The 20,495-nt window shown below is 44.7% G+C and overlaps 1 protein-coding gene across 19 annotated transcripts in view; it reads right to left on the bottom strand.

Annotated features, from left to right (window-relative positions):
• Positions 1-20,157, bottom strand: part of BIN1 (bridging integrator 1) — a 117,520-nt gene extending 97,363 nt beyond the window's left edge. For 8 of the 19 annotated variants that reach the window (XM_081885688.1, XM_081885690.1, XM_081885686.1 and 5 more), the window contains exon 1: positions 19,918-20,156. In XM_081885688.1, coding sequence (XP_081741814.1) covers positions 19,918-19,998 — 81 coding nt within the window. In that variant the 5' untranslated portion in view covers positions 19,999-20,156. Of the gene's footprint in view, positions 1-19,917 lie in introns of all 19 variants that reach the window. The other 11 variants (XM_081885680.1, XM_081885679.1, XM_081885689.1 and 8 more) reach the window with 5 other exon arrangements.
• Between the last annotated feature and the right edge of the window lie 338 nt (positions 20,158-20,495).

Below are 20,495 nucleotides of genomic sequence, written 5' to 3'. Positions count from 1 at the left end.
TACAGTTTCTGAAATGGTATCTCTAGGCTTCACAAAGCATACCTTCAAATATTATTGTCTAGAACAATTTTATAGAAGAAACTTCACTGGAGCACAGCAACCACCCAACAAGGAAATGGCTCAGGTCCAGGGGTACCTAAAAGACCACCTTCTCCCTTATAATTCTGTGCACATCCACACATGTGACGGGAGAGACCTTTCTCTGCATCTGAGAACTGGAAGCAAGTTTGTTCATGAGTGCTAATGAGAAAATAATTTGGCCGAAATCTAGGAGGGATTGCTTTAATGTCCTCCAACTCATCGCCTCTTGGTGTTTTCCTTCTGCAAATGCCTAACAAGTTACAAAAGTACATACAGTATTACCAAAAACAGAAAATGAAAGCAGAACTGATAACGTTTGGGCAAAGTGCAGGAAAAGCATCCTAATAATAGCTGAGGAAGAGGACCAGAAGTGTTGCAATGCTCAGCACTACCAATAACAGCATTATAATTTCAATCCCACCTCAAGTATTAGCCTGGTTCGCACATCACAGTAAACCAAACATGATTTACTGTAAATATGCAAGTGCATGGGCTCCCAGAGAGGAAACTGACAGCTTTGCTGCTCCCAAGTAATTGGCATGATGTGTGAACTAAGCCAAAGTTTAAAGTAGGAGAGGAATGGTAACATTAGCTTATAAACACTTTTTGTACCTGTTGGTGGGTTTGTCTTAGCATTATACACATTCCCCTCAACTGTCCCGGGAAAACCAGGACATCCTTGTTGTTTGGGGCCATTTTTGATGCTGCGATTTATCCCAAAAAAGCACATTTTTCGGGGGCTTGATCTCTCCCAGGTCACATGACTCCAGAAGACTTATGTCCTGGTTTATGGCCTGGATATATTGGAGGCTATGGATGTGCAAACCAGGTCACACTTTTGCAAAGGGCATTCTCAGCTGTGGCCCCTAAACTGTGACATGAGATTCCCTTTGCACATAATTAACCTATGGGACTCACTGCCACAAGATGTAGTTTTGATCACTACATTAAGAAGCTTTTTGTTTTAAAAGGTGGACAAATTAATGGAAGATGTCTGTCAGCAGTGATCAGTTAAGATAGCTAAATTAAACAAGGTCCAAAGGTGGGGGGGGAATCTTACCAGGTGTATTTATCTAGCCATAGTTGACATTTCAGTTCTTTCATTCATACAGCCAACATTCATTCATACAGCCAACAATCCACTAAGCCATTTCAGCATTCAAACAAGATCTTAAGTATACATGTGATTTTCTTGAACCCCTGTAGGCAGATCAGAAGGAGTGTGACCCAAGATCACCCAGTAGGGATAAGTAAGAGTAAGAATTTTAATCCTATCTTGCTAGACCAAAGTCATCCTTTGCCTATCCCCTTCAACAGGCTGGCTTTTCAGTAAAATACCCAATTCCATTGGAAGACAACACCTTGCAAAAGGCCCATTTGGACAGGAAAGTACTAGAACCCTATGTTGGAAGCGTATGTTGAAAGTAAGGGGGCTTTTTTAAGAAAAGAAAAACCTAAATGGAATTAACTGAAAAGACAACCTGAAGAAAAGATAAAGATAAGTGTGCTTATCATGTTACAGTAGTTTGAGACAGCAAGGCATCCATAACAGCTAAACAGCCTACAGTGATGGAAACTCAGGAAAGAGAGCAATAAGAACAACTGTGAATCAAAAGCAGTGAGGGCCTTAAGGCAAATGAATGTACACAAATTGATGGGAATGATTTAAGATATCTGCTTATTTTCAGAAAGATGTTATATAGTGGCTTGTAGAGATGTTTTGTTGTTGTTATATATATATATAACAATATATATATTCTTCACCCTTTGAACTGTAGGTGTATTTATTGCCAGAAAATAAAGCATGAGAAAGACATGGAAAAAGTCTTTCCACTGCACAAATTCTTAAGTCAGTTATCTAAGCATGAATACAGATTCTCAGAAGGAAAAGAAAATTATTAGCATAATATCAAATGTGGCCAATTACCTCTGGTTAACTACCCAAACCCAAATATGTAGCTAGGGTGCAGCCAATCCACATATTACCCTCTTGAATATGGAAAATGCTATGCAAGTAACACATTACTTGGGGAAAATAAGATATGTTGATCAGTCAATATAGAGTTTTCTCTTCAAAGCTGGTCTATGGAGGCATAATTAACTATTATTCTAGATCAGGTGTCAGCAAACTTTTTCAGCAGGGGACTGCTCCACTGTCCCTCAGACCCTTTGGGGGGCCGGACTATATTTTTTTTGGGGGGGGACGAATTCCTATGCCCCACAAATAACTCAGAGATGCATTTTAAATAAAAGCACACATTCTGCTCATGTAAAAACATGCTGATTCCCGGACCATCTGCGGGCTGGATTTAGAAGGCAATTGGACCGGATCCGGCCCCTGGGCCTTAGTTTGCCTACCCATGTTCTAGATATCTTGCCAAGAAGGCTAGTAGTATTCCATGTGCCATTAACTGCACAATACAATGATTTGGGTATGTAGTGTGGAATTCAGGACCCTGAGAACAGTGATGATGATGGTGGTAATTAAATAATAATAATAATAATAATAATAATAATAATAATAATAATAATAATAATAATAAATAATAATAATAATAATAATAAGCAACAGCGGCCACACCCCGATAAATGGCTTCAGCTGACTGGCTAAACCAGGTGACAGAAAATTCCACAAGCACCTCTCCATCCCCGAAGTAAAAGTACAATGATAATAATTGAAAAACAGTTTTCTGCCTTCAATAGCCAGGACTGACATAACTTGCAGAGTGATTCATATATGCCTAGATGCAATCTTGTTTCAGCAAAGAGGGAGAAAGCTGGAGGGAAGCAGCATGCAAGATTATTGACAGTTACCAGGCCTGAAAGCCTCCGGAGGAAAGCTGGAATGGTTGCTAGGCAACTACCATCATGTACTTTCCAGCCTTCTTCCTGAAGCAAGCAGCACAGCTGATCTAGGGCCTTGCAAGCTTTCAGAAAGGAGGGGGGCAGAGAAGAACAGCAACAGGTGGCAGCACGCCTTTGGTTATGCAAGATAACCAAGCTCCTGTTCTTTTATCAGTTATACAAAACGAAGAAAGAATTTTGGCCAGCACGGCTGGTCCTGCATGGGTGAGAAAGGTTAAACTTACTGAACTAGCTCTTCCTTACAGCTATTAAAACACCCACCTTCCTATTACTCTGCTATGAATCTCCCAGAGGAGTGACAGGTAAATGCCTGGGGAAAGTGAATTCTGAATTCCATTTTTTCAAAGTATGTGGCAGTGAGCTTTTTCCAAGTAGTAGTACCTCTATAACATTGCAATGTGGGTCTGAGACAGCAGTAAGAGACCATTTGATGTGCAGTCCCAGAAAAAAGCTCAGCATTATAAACTGCAATGAGACCCAATAGTAGTAAATATTAGCCACATCAATCTTCTTTCTTTCTTTTTCAAAGCAAAAAAAGGCTTATCTCACACTCATTGTCCTAGGAAGAGAGACGCAACCTTTTTTCTTGTTCTTTTTTTGCTGGTGACAGGACTGGATTAACAATTAAGCAAAATAAGCTTGTGCTTAGTGCATCAAGGGGAAAGAGCACCACAGAAATTATGTAAGATTAGTTTTGAGGATCTGATCAGAGACTTTGCAATTAGAAAAAGTAGGAATTTTTTTCAAATATAAATAAAGGGGAAGAATATGAAAACAAACATTTTCCATCTTACTGTAAGTTTTGTTTCACTTTGAATTTTTTTTTACCATTATTCTTTATATTTTGATTTAGATATATATAGGGGAGCACCAAAATCTTATCTGCCTAGGGCCTCTAAAAATTTTAATCGGGCCCTGACTGGTGTGCATTTGACAGTACAGTGGTACCTCAGGTTACATACGCTTCAGGTTACAGACTCCACTAACCCAGAAATAGTGCTTCAGGTTAAGAACTTTGCTTCAGGATGAGAACAGAAATCGTGCTCCGGCGGCGCGGCTGCAGCAGGAGGCCCCATTAGCTAAAGTGGTGCTTCAGGTTAAGAACAGTTTCAGGTTAAGAACGGACCTCAGGAACAAATTAAGTACTTAACCTGAGGTACCACTGTAGTTTGAATGTGCAAATTTATCTAATGAGGCTTTTCTTACCATGTATTTCCTTCTCAGGAAAAGCTGCTCTTGCTCATTTTATTGGTGTCAGGCTGCTGTTAAGTGCACAGCACCAGGGCCAGTAAATAATCCTCCTGAGAACCTGATCCTATGGTTATATATTGACTTCAGAATTAAATTGCACTTGGTCAAATGGAGCCTTAGAAATGCAAAAAGTTCAGAGCTAGGACCGGTCTGATGATCCTCATTTTTTATTAAGATCCTACAGCAAATAGAAGATAAAATTATTCCGATTACATCCTGCTCAGACTAGAAGGCCTTTGCGCTGTTGTAGGCAAGCTCTGCAGATATTCAGGAAACTGGAATATTAACTGCACAACTAATAGGGCCAGAATAGCATCACTTAATTCAGCTTGCATCAATGTCACATTCCATGCCCTGTAACTTCACAACATCATAAGTCTCCGGTATTTGGGTAGGCATTTAATATGGCTTAGTTAAACCCTATCTATAGCTAGCTGTAACCCTAGCAAGAGGCACCGTGAGCAAAAAATAGTGCAGCCTGCACAAGCTCCACATCCCTTGACTATCTCTTCTCCTTCCATTCCACTCTAAAGCAGTCATCTTAAATTGCTGGTTCATCTGCACAGGGTTAGGGTTCTGTGGACACAAGTGCAACATTAAACTAAAAGACGAGGCAGAAGATGATAGAAACAGAGACCAGGAAGAAGACTTTGGGGAGTAGTGGATAGCTCAATGAAGATGTTGACCCAGCATGCAACAGCTGTTTTAAAAAAAGGCTCATTCAATGTTAGGGATTATTAGCTTCCCATATCACAATGCCATTGTACAAATCTACGATCCGAGCACACTTCAAATACCAGGTACAGTTCTGGTCGCCTCATGTCAAAATGGGTACTGTAGAGTGAGAAAAGATACAACAAGGAGCAACCAAAAATCACCAAGGGGCTGGAGTTATTCCTCTAAAAGGAAAGGTTACATCATTTGGGGCTTTTGTTTTAGAAAAGTGTGAGTAAGAGGGAACACATATAGAGGTATATATAATTATTTATGATGCAGAGAAAGTAGATAGAGGGACTAGAGACCTCTCCTCACCACCAGTAGCCCTATGATTGCTTTATTATTTGAAACAGGGACATTCTTGTAATGTGCTCTCTTCATGGGTCTCTGTCTCAGCAGTCTCCCCATCCCAATGTTATTCAGTGCTGGAGGCTCCGTTTGGCTTATCTGTTATTACTCTGTCCAATGGCCTGTCCTGCTCTAAATCTGAATGCACCGAGGCTGTTATAGTGTCTTCAGCTTAGCAATTCAAAATGAATCTCACCAGTTGCAAGATGTGCAATGGCAGACCACAGTGTGTTGTGCACCAGTGCTCAATCATACAGTGGTACCTCGCATTACAAACACTTCAGGTTACACACACTTCTAACCCGGAAGTAGTACCTTGGGTTAAGAACTTTACCTCAGGATGAGAAGAGAAATTGTGCTCCAGTGGTGCAGAGGCAGCAGAAGGCCCCATTAGCTAAAGTGGTACCTCAGGTTAAGAACGGTTTCAGGTTAAGAACGGACCTCCAGAACGAATTAAGTATGTAACCAGAGGTACCACTGTACTTGTAAGCACCTGTCAGGGATTAAACTTTAAAGAATCAGGTAAATGGGCTAAAACTGAACAACAACAGCTCCAATAACCAACACTGAAAACATTGTCTTTAAAAATGGGACAGTAGTATGCCAGTGACAACATATCAGAAAAACAACACTGTTTGTCCTCTGCCTCACTGGGTACTAGAGGACATGGCAGAGTAAACATTCCACTGCATTCTGGAGCTGCAGTATTCTGAACAATTAATACCATTATGATACATTGGGCAGTGGTGTTAAGAAAGAATAAACAATTATTTAAAACAAAGGAACTGTGGAGTAAGAGACTTTGCCACTCTTCTACAGTAACTCTTGGGGCAATGAAGAAAATGCTTGAGAAGTGTTAACTGTGGTTAATAAGTCAGCTATTTCCTTGAACCTCAAAACATTTGCAGATAGCATCTGTGTTTAATGTGTTGCTCACAAATCAAAAGCTAATATTAGTAACCTTAAATAACCCAATTGTTACATCAAAATAGTATGCTGCTTTGAAATGTTGAAAGTGCCTTTCCGGCACTTTTTAGACAAGCCTTTTAAAAAGAAAAAAAATCACAAAACTAACACCACTGTCGTAACTAGAAACATATCTAGAATAGAGTCTGTTTACATGCAACATGCTTATCAGCTGTGAGGCATGCAGTTTCACACCATCCCTACAAGCCTGGTCATCGTTCTTCTTATTTTATATAGATATTGTGATTTGCCTGTAGCCACTACGTGAGAACATTGCTAAGAATTATTTGAGCCCATGTCTTCCAAAACCAACATACAGTATTCTGTCCACCATACTACTTGTTCTCTTTTGAATCTCTCCATGATAACAGAGACAAGACACCACAATCAGATTATTGTTGCCACAGGCACAGCTAAGCTGCATAGTTTTGAGGCTGAGATTCACTTATGTGCAACAAGGGCACTCTAGAAGATGTTGAACTGATTTAGATGAGGAGTGGGCAGAATCAGAATCTCCTGGTAGATCTCTGGGTGATTTGCAGAGCTCTGGATTTTTGAGCCCCAATCATCTAACAATAGCAGTAACAAAATGACCATGATGATGATGATGGTCGTGATGATGATGATGATATGCAGAAAGCTTGGAGTAATCCAGAGTGGCTTTTTTAAGTGGAGAGACTGAGCTCTGTTCACTTCTGGTACTCAGAACAAACCTCTGGGTCCAGAAGGCAAATTCAACTGAATAGTATCACTAGTGGGAACCAACCCAACCAACATAATGCAAATCCTGCTTGAGCAATGTGGGCTTCTCTACCCTCCTCTCTGCACCCCTCCAAGTTAGCTGGAGTATTAGGACAGAGGTAGGCAACCTAAGGCCCAATCGCCTTCTCAATCTGGCCCGCAGGCAGTCCGGGAATCAGCATGTTTTTACATGAGTAGAATGTGTCCTTTTATTTAAAATGCATCCCTGGGTTATTTGTGGAGCATAGGAATTTGTTCATATTTTTTTCAAAATAAAGTTTGCCCCCCCACATGGTCTGAGGGATGGTAGACCGGCCCATGGCTGAAAAAGGTTGCTGACCCCTGTGTTAGGAGAACCTCCAGAACAATGGGGGGGTGAAAATGTTCAGTCTAGCAAGCAGAAATGTTTGCACTGATGGAACAATTGTTAATACTGCAGTGCTTAATTCCTCCCAGAATTTTTAAGTATATGTGTGAGTCTTTTGTACCACTCAGGATTTTAATAAAAACCAAAGTAGCTCCCACAAAACTGAAGCCTGCCCATCCTTCTGTGCTGCCCACTCCTGACGGATTTCTGGTAAAAGACTCTTGGTCCTTCATAAAGTTAAATGCAACTAGAGTACAGTTCTGGCATTAACACTTAAATCAACAATGGAATTAATCCCCATGAATACATGAGAATGTGCCATGTATCAGGAGGCATACAGACACACAAAAAGGGATACTTTTTGTATTATCTAGCTATGGACAATAACCCCAACAAAAATACACAAAAGCAATAGAAGATTATTTCAGAAATCCTTCAGCTTAGATCTGAAAGGTAAGGTAAAGGTAAAGGGGCCCCTGACCATTAGGTCCAGTCGTGACCAACTCTGGGGTTGCAGCGCTCATCTTGCTTTATTGGCCGAGGGAGCCGGTGTACAGCTTCCGGGTCATGTGGCCAGCATGACTAAGCCACTTCTGGCGAACCAGAGCAGCGCACGGAAATGCCGTTTACCTTCCCGCCAGAGCGGTACCTATTTATCTACTTGCACTTTGACGTGCTTTCGAACTGCTAGGTTGGCAGGACAATATATCAACTGAGGGATTCCAAGACCTTCAGGGAACTGAACATTGTGGACCATGAGAGCAAAGACCTCAGGATTGTGAGAAAAATGCAAAAAAGCATTAAAAACATACAGCTTTCAAGAAAAAAAATTTGTTACCATATTAAAAACCACACTGAATCAAAACAACTTTAAACCATTTAAAAATGCAAGAGAAGAAAATATGCAATGCCCACCATTAAAAGACCCTGCTAGAACAGCCAGTTCATACAAAAATGGTTTTGCTTGCTGGCAACAGGAAAGCAGAAAGGCCATGGGAGTTCCACAGTTGGGAGCAGCCACCGAGAAGGCCCTGTCAAATGCCCTCACCAAACATGCCTGTGAGGGTGGCAGGTCTGAGAGAAAGTTCTCCCCTTAATTATCAAAACTGAGGCAGGCTCATATAGAAATAAATGATCCTTCAGATAGCCTGGACCCAAGACATGAAGGGCTTTGTTGGTCATAACCAGCACTTTGAATTGTGCCTAGAAACAGACCGGTAGCCTGTTATAACAAGGGGTTTCTATTCTCCCTGTACCTTGTTCCAGGCAGCAATTTGGCCGCAGCATCTTGTTTCCACTGAAGTTTCTGAACACTTTCTCATAGCAGCCCCAGACAGAGCACCTCACAGCAATGTTAGTGTTCTCTGGTCTTCAGAACAATTCTGTCTGCAGCTGGAGGGTAGGAAGTGGTGGCCAGAGGGGCAACTCTGCAATCTCAGCCATTACTAGTCTACTCCATCCATAGGCAAAATATATCTAGTTCTGCAAGTGGAATTTTTCTTTTCTCTCCCTAACTGTATGTCAAGAAGTCACTGGCATATACACACACAAAATTCACATATTGTTCCCCTCTTATGGTCATGCCAATTCATTTTTTCCTACAAACACTGCTTCTGGCTTTTGTGTGTAATGCACTGGGAGCCAAACAGATAAAAGTTGGCACATAAAACAATTGGCTGCTTCCTAAGCAAAGCTCCTTTTTCTGCAGATTAAAACAAAGATTAAGTATTTCTTGCCATGTGTATAAATTTTCTTCTCCCTTCACTGTGTTAAATGCACAATAAGCAGCCCCTAGTCCTCAGTTTCCTCTGCTCCACTGACATAAGTGCAGGATATTTTAGCATACCTACTTCATGTGGATGACAAATCACATTACAAAGCTGACAATACGATTCTTGATTTTGTGGTACAGAGGGGCATCTTGTAGCAGAGAAGTGGCTTCTACTCTGCCCTCACACATCTCTGAACTTTTCAAAATGCATTATGCTGAGCGACAACAGGAACATCCAAATTTGGTTGTCTTCCTCCAACACCTCCTTTGAAACTTATACTGGGGGAAATTATGGTCCACAAAGTTTTCTACTTATTTAAAATATTTCTTACCCATCCTTTATTGCAAAGCAATGGCAGAATAGGATACACGAAAATTTAAAGCCATATATAATAAAATACAAACATATATATCCCTTAATCTACACAAAATAAAACATAATTCAGACTCAGACATTAATAATCAATCTTCAGCTAATTAGTTAGAACAGCAACAAGCATGATCCAGGCATTACTTCCAAAATCTTTTATCAGTAGATTGGCCACAAAAGGTTCCTCTGTAACACTTTTGCAGGTGAAATTAAAGCACATAGCCCAACTTTGCATTTGTGCCAGTAAACATTAAGCACTCTGTCACCTTAGCACAACAATCTGGAAAGTGATGAGGCAAATAAATTGAAAAATGGGGGGTGGGGATGGATGAATGTAAATTAATAATGAAGAAGAAGAAGAAGAAGAAGAAGAAGAAGAAGAAGAAGAAGAAGAAGAAGAAGAAGAAGAAGAAGAAGAAAGGAGGAAAGAAAGAAAGAAAGAAAGAAAGAAAGAAAGAAAGAAAGAAAGAAAGAAAGAAAGAAAGAAAGAAAGAAAGAAAGAAAGAAAGAAAGAAAGAAAGAAAGAAAGAAAGAAAGACCTCCATAAGCAAATCCAGATGAAGGCTCATCATCACATATTTGACCTGTAAACAAATCAGACCGCACAATAAAACAGGATATAGTCTAAATACTATGTAAGCTTTAAGCAAGCAAATCAGGATGAATGCTGAATAAACAGATCATTTGGGGGAGCCCTAAGTCTCAATCAAATGCAGAGTTCACATTCTTTAGGAGTATTTGTTACCTAATTTGGCAATTTGCACCTCATTGATGGCGTACAAATTAATTCACTGCCCATCTTCTCATAAGCCCACAGACAGATGCAGGTGACACTTTTCTGCTTCTAGTCCTCATCATAAAATGAGATCTAAAATCCAGGCCCCTCCATTATAAGTTTGTCCAATGAACTCTATGAAGTAAAGAAACGTTTCATGGATCTGACACAAGATTGTTTGCAAAGACACCCCACAATAGAGGGGAAATTGCAGAAGCTATGGCAAATATGAGGACCGTGAGGTCAGAAGCACAAACATTAGAGGGCGGGGAAAGCACATGTCTGTGGCAAGATCATTGTAAACAACCCCTGGTTCATTGCCTAAGTGAAACAGTTGCCCATTTGTAATAAATAAAAGAGGAGATAACGAAGGGATCTCAAAAGCTTGTTGAGCTTGGTCTTATTCCCTTAACCGGAACTTGTCCACATGATCCTACCTTACTTAACATTAAGCTTTACTTTGTGCAGGCAGAGGGGATGCTGTTGCTTCCAGAATACTGGTTGTGACTGCCCCCACACACTAGCATGAACAAACATACTCAGAGCTTGAAAACACATAAAGGTAAAGGGACCTCTGACCATTAGGTCCAGTCGTGACCGACTCTGGGGTTGCGGCGCTCATCTTGCTTTATTGGCCAAGGGAGCTGGCGTACAGCTTCCGGGTCATGTGGCCAGCATGACTAAGCCGCTTCTGGTGAACCAGAGCAGCAAACGGAAACGCCGTTTACCTTCCCACCGGAGCGGTACCTATTTATCTACTTGAACTTTGATGTGCTTTCGAACTGCTAGGTTAGCAGGAGCAGGGACCGAGCAACGGGAGCTCACCCCATCGTGGGGATTCGAACCGCCAACCTTCTGATCGGCATGTCCTAGGCTCTGTGGTTTAACCCACAGTGCCACCCGCGTCCCTTGAAAACACATAATGATGCCTAAACCTAGGATTTCTTCCTCTCTTCTGGATCTGGAAGAAACCATGACAAAACACTGAACATGGCCCAGCCACAGTCCTACTGACTTCCATGGAAAAGCCAACATGCCTGCTCATCTTGTCTACTGAAATGAACGAATCTTTTTTTTTACAAAATACTTAACTTTGAGCCAGATCATTCCATATTATCTCTTGCTATGCATTTTCCTTCATAGGTTAAGCAGCATGATTGAAAACCAAAATGTTTGGTAAAAAAAAAAAATCAAATAAAAAGAGCCAAAGGATCCATGTGTTACTTCTAGTGACAACCAGGTGATGCAGTTTTGTTTGTAAATGATCTATGCTGGTACCAAGGTCTATACCTAAGCAGGGCTACATGCATGCTATATTATTTTAGAAACTCCGCATCAAGAAAAGCTGAATGTCTTTATGAACACGTTGCATGTACACGCGCATTTTCATACATAAATGAAATCAATAATAGAAGTGGGAACCCAGGACAGAGGATGCCCTCCATGAGCCTTTCTTCAATGAAATTGGGCCAGGTCCACTCTCGCTCCCTTCACAATTCCTTCTATGCTCCAGGGAGCAATGTGTGTGGCACTTTCTCTGCCAAAGACAGGGATGCTCTCTAGTGGCATGAGAGTACCACACAGATGCATCTCTCACCTGCAGTGGCTTCCGAACTTTTATTAGTGGCTGGGAGAGGGGATGTTCTGAGCCCCTATTTTTCTACAGAGGCTGGGTATGGAACCCCCTTCCCCCCACTCTTCCTCTGCTCCATGTTTTCCACTACTTCCTCTCCAAGATTTCCTCATATGGGCTCAGGATTTGGAATGAGGTTTACACAAAATTGATTTAGCAGGTTTTATTTGGATTTATGGAGAAAGGTACAGATCTAGTCACTCTCACCCAACTCCTTCCACAAGGAACAGTTCTGAACAGGCACAATCTGGGCATGACTTGCAAGCTGATTTTAAAATCTGTCAATTTCATGTATAGTTTGGCATTTTTATTTTGTCTTGTCTTCCTTTTTCAAAGTCTACTTTTCAATGAATATTTTATACCATGTTACGTGAACCACACAAATGTTTTTTTTTTATTTCAGTGGCAACGTGCGCAGCAAGCGTACGCTTTGAGCCCTGCCCCTGACACCATGTCCTCTTTCAACAATTGCACAGTTGTCTGTGAAGAAAGATCATCCTGCTCACAAGTCGGGACTCTGCAGCTGTCACTTGCGCTGGGAAGAAGGCATGGGAGAAAAAGCAACAGAGAAGCAGCTGATGAGGACACATCAGCAGAGCCAACCCTACCATTAGACAGAGTGAAGCCTCCTCCTTGGGCAGCTGATTTTGGGTGTCCTGAAAGGACAGCAAAATGCCATTTTTTAATTATTCTATTTTTACGGGCAGGGAGGAGGAGAGGCACTTGTGGGATGTTCTATCCCAGGTATCAAAATAACTTGGGCCAGGCCTGCGTGGCATTATTATCAGGGCTTTGGGTGGAAATTATGACATTTTGCACTCCAAGTCTGACGCAGTAGCATTCTAGAACTTTACATCTGGACGTAATACTCTAACATTCTGGAACATTACAAGAAGGACGCAATGTAATACCCTAGCATTCTAGAGTATTAAAACAAGGAAAGCAGGCCAGGGATTTACAAAGGGTTTATTTCAGGATACAAATAGTCACCCTGAACAAACACGCATTAAGCTCACTGTCTCATTATTTATAACGTTTGTGGAATGAATCACAGACAAGTCATAGTGAATCTAGAAGTTCACTGGGAAGTGCTAAACAGTTTTAAAGACCTAAAGATCTGTGGATTTTCAGATAACTGGATGAACACTGGCAATGAGCAAGTTTTCTAAACATGCCACATGTTTAGTCGGTGGGCAGGGGAGAAAGAGCTCTGTGGCACTGAGGCACAAATCAGTTGTGGCAAGTGGGGAGGCCCAAAGCCTGCCCTAGTCAGGCAATCCTCTCAGGATTAACTGGAGGCATCCCAGAGGGAGGCGTAGGCATGGGTGGTCCTCCCCCCAGCTTACCAGAAGCTCCGGGTGTACTGAAGATGCTGGATCAGGCCTCTGCGGGTCCCCCAAAACCTCCTCTGCCTGGGCTGCTGCTAAATTCAAGGAAATTCCAGGCCCCCTTGCACAGGTGGCTTGGGTAATAATAATAATAATAATAATAATAATAATAATAATAATAATAATAATAATAATAATTTATTTATACCCCACTCATCTGGCTGGGTTTCCCCAGCCATTCTGGATGGCTTCCAGCAGAATATTAAAATACAATGATTCGTCCAGTATTAAAAGCTTCCCTAAACAGGGCTGCCTTCAGATGTCTTCTAAAAGTCCAATAGTTGTTTGTTTCTTTGACATCTGGTGGGAGGGCGTTCCACTGGGCAGGCGCCACTACCGAGAAGGCCCTCTGCCTGGTTCCCTGTAACCTCACTTCTCGCAGTGAGGGAACTGCCGAAAGGCCCTTGGCGCAGGATCTCAGTGTCTGGGCAGAACACTGGTTCCCCACAGATCCCTCTGATGAGTTAGCAGAAAGTTCCATCTCCCAGAAAAGGCTCTCCTCCGGAAAAGTGGGCCCATTCCGCCATGTTTCAGCCTTTTCCTAGGCTTTCCTCCCAAGCACTGAAGTCCAAGACTTCCAAAGAGCTGTAGGCCCAGTCGAGGGAAAGGGTCTAGAAAGAAAAATGGATCTGAGAGGAGGGAGAGAGAGAGAACGAAAACCTTCTACGGAAAGCAGAAGGGAGCTGAAAGAGGATCTAGGAAGCAAAGACAAAGAGAGAGAACAGAAGGGGGAATCCCTTCCAATATGGCATTTCTGCCTTTTTCTTTTCCCATGCCTAGAGCTGGCGAGAAATCTCCTACCAATGATGAAGGCAGGAAATAGAACTGGAGTTGGGGGGTTGTCTTGCCCCCAATGTATTCCTCAAAATCTTAACTTCCTGCCAGTGGTGAGAGGGGCAGAGACAGCCCACATCATGGATCCCAATCTCCCCTACAGGAGAACAGATGCATTCCCCACCCCCAAGATGTACACAGATCAGTGAAGACTGATCGTGGTGGTGCATTTCCCAGGGGTGCTTATCTTCTATTAATGATCTTCTGACTGAGGAATGAGGAATCTCCTCACTGGGAGAAAGACCATAGCCCACTGGAGGATGTCCTGCAAGCAAAAGGTTCTAGGGTCAATCCTTGATATTTCTCAGTAGGACTAGGAAAGACTCCAGGTTCAAACCCAGGAAAGTTCCTAATGATCTGGCTCAGTGTAATCATCTTGGTGTGTAACAATATCTGCAAGATTGCTCTGCAACTAAATTGACACAGATTTCAAGTCTGCTTTTGTCAAGGAGATCAATGATACCCATAGGGTGGGATCCAGCATTGCCTTTCAGGGAGTGAACTGAGATCCAAGAGAAGAGCCCACAGCAGGAAGGGGAGAAGTGATTTTAACAAATTTATCCTCCCACAACAGCACTATTCTGGTGGTCCTTCCAGCCCTCCAGAGTAGCTTTCCAGGAAGCACTGACACCAACAGCAGCAGATTTCCATTTTGTGCCATGCATGCTTTTTTCACGATTTCGTTTCCCGTAATTCACATTTCCCTTGTGTCACATTGCCTGCAAAATGCAGGCATCCATTGCAGCCAGCCTTGGGTTCCCACAAGGTTCTTGACTAACCATCTGTGAATTACTGATAGTGGACACCTGTCTACAGGATAAATATAGCAGAGACATCTAACATATGTTACACAGATCACTTTAATAATGAAAAAAAACCACCCTACCACCTGTCAGAAATCTTTACTCACAGTTACCCTAAGCCTGCACCCAGAGCCTTTATTGTCTTATTCCCAAAACACCCAACAAAGTTATTTGTTTCATATCTCTAGCCATTAAAGAGAGAGTGATAGAGAGAGCACCAGAAATAAGTCCATGACTTTGTTTGGGAAAGTCCATACAGGGCATCCACTCCAAAAGCACTGTCGCCACAGTATATGAAGGCTGAATCCCAGAATCCTGTTTCCAGTACCAGAGTTCACAGCTTCCAGGGATCCCCACCCCCACCACAGTACTGCAGTTACCTGGTTCATTCAGTAGTATGTGCATGTCCTTGCATCCTCACCACTGAACAAGTAGGGACAGCAAGTTAAGATTGATTTTTAAATGATGAATTAAGCACAAACCCACCCACACTGCTTTTCAACCATAAACAGCACTATGGACTCCCATACTTGGCACTTTGCTGGGAGGATTTGCTCTCTGGTAACGTCAACCTTAGGAAAACTGTTGTCGGGTTTGTCACATGGCCACCTGACTGTATCAGCCACAGATTCCAGTGAAGCAGCTATTTAGTCAATAGGAAGAAGACAAGTTGCAAGGCAGGGCAAGTTGCTCCTTCTTTGTCTTCTAGTTACAAAATGAAGCAGTGCCTGCTCCTCCCATCTTTTCCACCCAGGGGTTGGTCAGGTTGGTACCCACCAAGGGGGCAGGCCCAGGGGGGGCACAAAAATCATGCCTCTCCACTCTACCTCAGGGTGGCTAGAAGCCCACCAGCCCATCCATACACTCCCTGGGCCATTCCTCTGCTGCTCTGGGTGGCCGGGCGAGGCACTCAGTCTCCTCTGGGCAGACAAATCTGGTGACTGGCATGGGCTGCTGCAGAAGCCCTGTGGAGGCTCCTCCCCATTCAGCTGACACAAAGGACAGAGGGGCACTGATAATGGGGTGCCAATACAGCTCCTTGTCAAGGGAGTTTAGGTAGGTATGCCTCTGTTTCCATCTCCACGTCATTTTCCTGGTAAAGTTTTCTTTTTTTGAATCCATCCCCTTCAGTCATACTAATATTGGTTCTGAAAGGCTAACAGGATGCATGCACGATTTCTTTATTTGTGGCAGGCTAATTGAGACCACAGGCTACATACTTCTTAAATATGGGGTATCATTTGGGAGATATGGAGAATCCAGCCTTGCTGCAAAGCACAGGGCGAAGTTCCTTCTCCCTATCCAAATATTATTTTTTTAAAGTAAATAAAAAAAAGATAGCTTCTCTTTCCAATTTGTGTCTAATACTAGTAATTTTGTTAAGAAAGAGAAACTTCTGGTAATTTGAATTTTTAAAAGATATTTTGGTTTTGATATGATACTGTAACAGAAAATGCTACATATTCTCCATTTCAGAAGTCAAAGTTGTGTTTCTAACAACAACAAAGTTACATTTTGTGTGTTAAACTGTAAATTATGTTACCCTTGAAATAAGCCACTCACAGGAAGAATTCACTTAAGTGTGACACTATGTAATGTGTTACAACTATAAAAGCCAGAACAATAAAAAAAAACCAGCTTGCTTGAATAAAGATTTTAGAAAAGCTCTTCTTCAGGCTATGGACTTAAACTGTGGTGATAATTGTCCCTAAGAAAGAAAGAAAGGGAATTGTGTATTTGAACTGGAGAAAGGGGACAAGTAAAATAAGACAGAATGCTATTTCCTTGCTTGATCCAGATAAAATTGCTCCAAGGCAAATCAAGAACTATTTGCTCCAAACTGCTCTGGAGCAGTGCAGCAGCCATATCTTCCTTTCTGAGCGTAAGGTGACACTTTGTGCTGCATAGCAACTTGCCACACAGGCAAAAGGGCTCTGCTGTAAATAGACCTACCTCATTTAGAAACTTTACCCCAACCATCATCAGCTAGGCGAGGCTGAAATAGAACCTCTCCTCCTACGCCTGGATTCTCGCACATTGGGCCAAGCCCCCTTGCAGAGGGGCAGGTGTGCAAGACACCTCCAAAGGAAGGTGACAAGATTGCTGGAGGTCTTGCAACCACAGGGGTCAAAAGTCAAGCACCAGCTGATGGAGGCCCCCCTCTCTAGGTTTTGAGTATGTGCTTCCTTCCCCTCTGGTCCTCTTCTAGAAAACGAAGTCCTGATCCCAATCGGGGCAGAGTTAGTGACTGGAAGAGAGATGGAACCTGGAGTGGGAACTCAGCAAGCAATTGGCCTAGCCCTAGAGAGCTTCCCTCCTGCCTTTCTGCCAGGACTGGCTCCTTTAACCACCCTAACCTGGAGTTCCTCTAAGAAACAGGACACTTTCAACACTGGACCACCCCCAGGGGCACATGGAGAATCCCTGCCCAGTCGGGTACTGAAAAGGTAACTGGTGCTTGATGTGATGGTGAAGGCACAGGAGGCCCCAAAGCAGACCAGGCTTAGAAGGCTGGCAAGCAACAAAATGCTGGGGGCAAAGAGAGAGAAACATTGTCCCAGTGGTCAGGCAGAAAGCACAATCGTAAGAGAAATTGTTCTAGACGCTTACTTCATCCTACAGCGACTTAATCCTAAAGTGTGTGGAATGAGGCTACTATGGTGAAAAAATGCCATCCGGCAGGTACAAGGGATCACTTTGGGAATTATGCTTTCCATGGGCTTGCTCGGATAGCTCAGTGGGTAGAGCCTGAAACGCTTAATCTCAGGATCGCTGGGCAAAAGATTCCTGCATTGCTGGGAGTCGGAACAGATCTCAGGGTCCCTTCCAGCTCTACAGTTCTATGACACTATGTTGGAATTGGCCCTCAGGTGCGAAGCAGCAACCCCACAGAAAAGCAATAACAATAATGAGCTTCGGGGGTTGCTGTTGCTGTGGGGAAGGCAGTCTGGTAGCAGGCCTGTCAGACCCTGAGCAAGAAGGCAAGCGTAAACCATTCTGTGTCTCCAAACTCAGCGAGTAATCCGGTGAAGAAGCGTGGCGCGCAGCAGCACTTCCTCCGCCTCTCCACGCCTTATGCAGCACGCCTGCGGTCTCTTCCACACGACCGGGGGGGGGGGGAGAGAGGCAGAGGCTTTCATCTCCCCCAATCCTAGCCGCCTCTGATGGCACCTGACCCACGCAGAGCCCTCTGTGTCTCTCTCTCGGCTGGAACTGCAGGCAGGCAGACCTAATCTCCCGCCGAGCCGCTCCAGAAAGCCGCTTTTGACACAAGCTCCGCTCTCGCAGCAGCCCGACCTATGCGCGCCTGTCAATCGGGAAAAGTGGCCACAGCAAAGCGGGGGTGGGGGGGATGGAGAGACAAGAGTGGATTAGGGGAGAAGAGCTAGCCAGATCCAAGGCCAGCCACAGCGCCCGCCTGCCTTGCTTTTCCCCCGCATGCGCTCAAGAGATGGAGAGACTGCGAGAGCTGCCCACGGGGACAGCAGGGAGATTTCCAAGCACGGGGGGGGGGGGGGCTGGGGAATCCGGGCTGAGCTCTCCGTGTTCTGTTAGGCAGGAAGAAGAGGAAACGACCCACTGCTGTCCTTGCCCTTTGCAGGTGAAGGAGCTGCAATTGAAGCATCTTAACCTGGGGGAGGCGGGGTGGGGAGGGAGGCGGACATCTCACGCGTGCGTAAAGGGAGGAATCTCGTCCACATCTCCTCTGACGTTGCAGAGCGGATTTCCAACTCCCGGGACCCCCCCTTTCCTTTCCCTATTCGAGGTGGGTTTTAACCCTGTGAGGTCTTTGGGACGCGAAGCCTCTCCCTCCCCCCCCCCCAACACAAATGCATCTTTATTGCAGGCGTAAAGTGGGCGCCGTGGACCCCCGCCAGGGGGCAACCGCAAAGCGCGCCCTTCCCTATCGAGAGCCAGTCGATCCGTCCGCCCAGAATCCCAGCCCAAGGCCTCGCCATCTCGTCCGGGCTTCGGGCCAAACCCCCGGTAGTGGCGGTGGGTTTTCTCGCGCTGACCTTCGCCGCTAAAAATAGCCGCGGTGTGTCCGCACGCACAGCGCGCGTCGCTTTCGCCCTACAGCAGACCTGTCCCGCTTGCAGCGCTGGAAGGGAAGCGGATCGAGGCTGAGGGACACCTTACAAACACGCCAATATAGGAGAGATTACGGGGTTGGGAGAGAACAGAGGGACATCATCCCCAGGAGAGGTCGAGTCTCGCTTCCATCCCATACGCCATAATGCCTTTGCCCCTAATAACCTTCCCCTCGGCTTCACCAACTGGGCAGGAGTCTCCAAAATAAGCCGAGCCACCATCCTACACCCTTTGCCGATCTCTCTCTCTCCACCCTCTTCCCACGACCCAGGCCAGGGGTGCCAACTTGAATAAAATATTCGGGGGGGGGGGGAGGTAAGCAGCGCCCCACATAATCGATTACAAGACACGGCACACGCACACCATTTGAATGGCAATGGCCATCAACTTGGGGGGCAGCCCCCTCAAATATTTTAGTAGGGGCAGAAGGTCCTCGGCTCGTTGGAGTTGTCTGCTATCCCAGGCCCCACGTTGCGCTTCTGAGGCTGTGATTTGAAGCCCTCGTGTTGAAGGCAGCCGGACTTCCACTTCCGAAGCAGCCTACAAGCCAGAAGCGAAGACTGCGTTGCCCTGCTCCCAAGCCCACCCCGGGGGATCTCGCAGCGTGGGCACCCCAAAAAAAGTAGCGCGGGGGGGGACGGGCAAGGAGGAGACGTGGCCGAGCTGTCAAGGCGCACCAGGGATCCTCCGCAGGGACGGCACTTCCAGGAGAGCAGGGGAGAGAAGGACGCCCCACTGAATTGCATTGCGCCACTCTCGCCAAAGCGCACCCGCCCGCCCTGCTCCTTGTACTGGCGACCCTTTTCCCTCTCCCCGCACCCATGAAGCCCCATCAGCGCCCCGGGGAACCGCAGACGCGACGCCCGGCCCGCCGGCCCAGCCCCTTGCTTTTTCCGCCCCGCGCTCCCCCCATACCTTCTCCTGGGCCCGGGTGAGCTTCTTCTGCATATTGCTGGCGATTTTCCCTGCGGTGACTCCCTTGCCCATCTCAGCCATCTTGCTGTCCTTTTTAAAATATATGTAGATGTCTTAAAGCTGTGCGGTGGTGGTGGTTAAATTGATCAGACCCGGAGGAAGAGGGGAAAGAGCAGGAGCGAAACAATGGCCATAGCCCTCTTCAAGAGCCGGGGACCCGCAGGATACAGCCTTTTAAAGAGACAGTGCAGCCCAGGCGCGGCGGCCTCTTAAAGGGACAGCGCGCCCTGCTCGGGAGCAGGAGGAGGACACGAGCCTAGCGAGAGCAAACGAAGAAGCAATGAACTTAAGCTAAGGAGCCAATAAACGTAGGCTAAGCATGGAGGAGAAGCCTATGGGCATCGTGATTTGAAAAATCAATAGATGTACAATGATTATTGCCCCATTTGCTTTCTGCAAGGATGAGGGTTAAGTCACATGGTTTCAGCTGTGCATCTGACCACCTTTTTCGGCAACTTTTAAATTTTTGTTGTGTTCAAAGATAGAAACGCACGATGAGTGTCAAGTCATTGATTCCT

This window comes from Podarcis melisellensis (genome assembly GCF_964234715.1).
Source record: "Podarcis melisellensis genome assembly, chromosome: 1".
In the NCBI taxonomy this organism is placed as follows: Eukaryota; Metazoa; Chordata; class Lepidosauria; order Squamata; family Lacertidae; genus Podarcis; species Podarcis melisellensis.
Note: the sequence above shows the minus strand (reverse complement) of the source record. Positions and strands in the feature narration are given on the sequence as shown.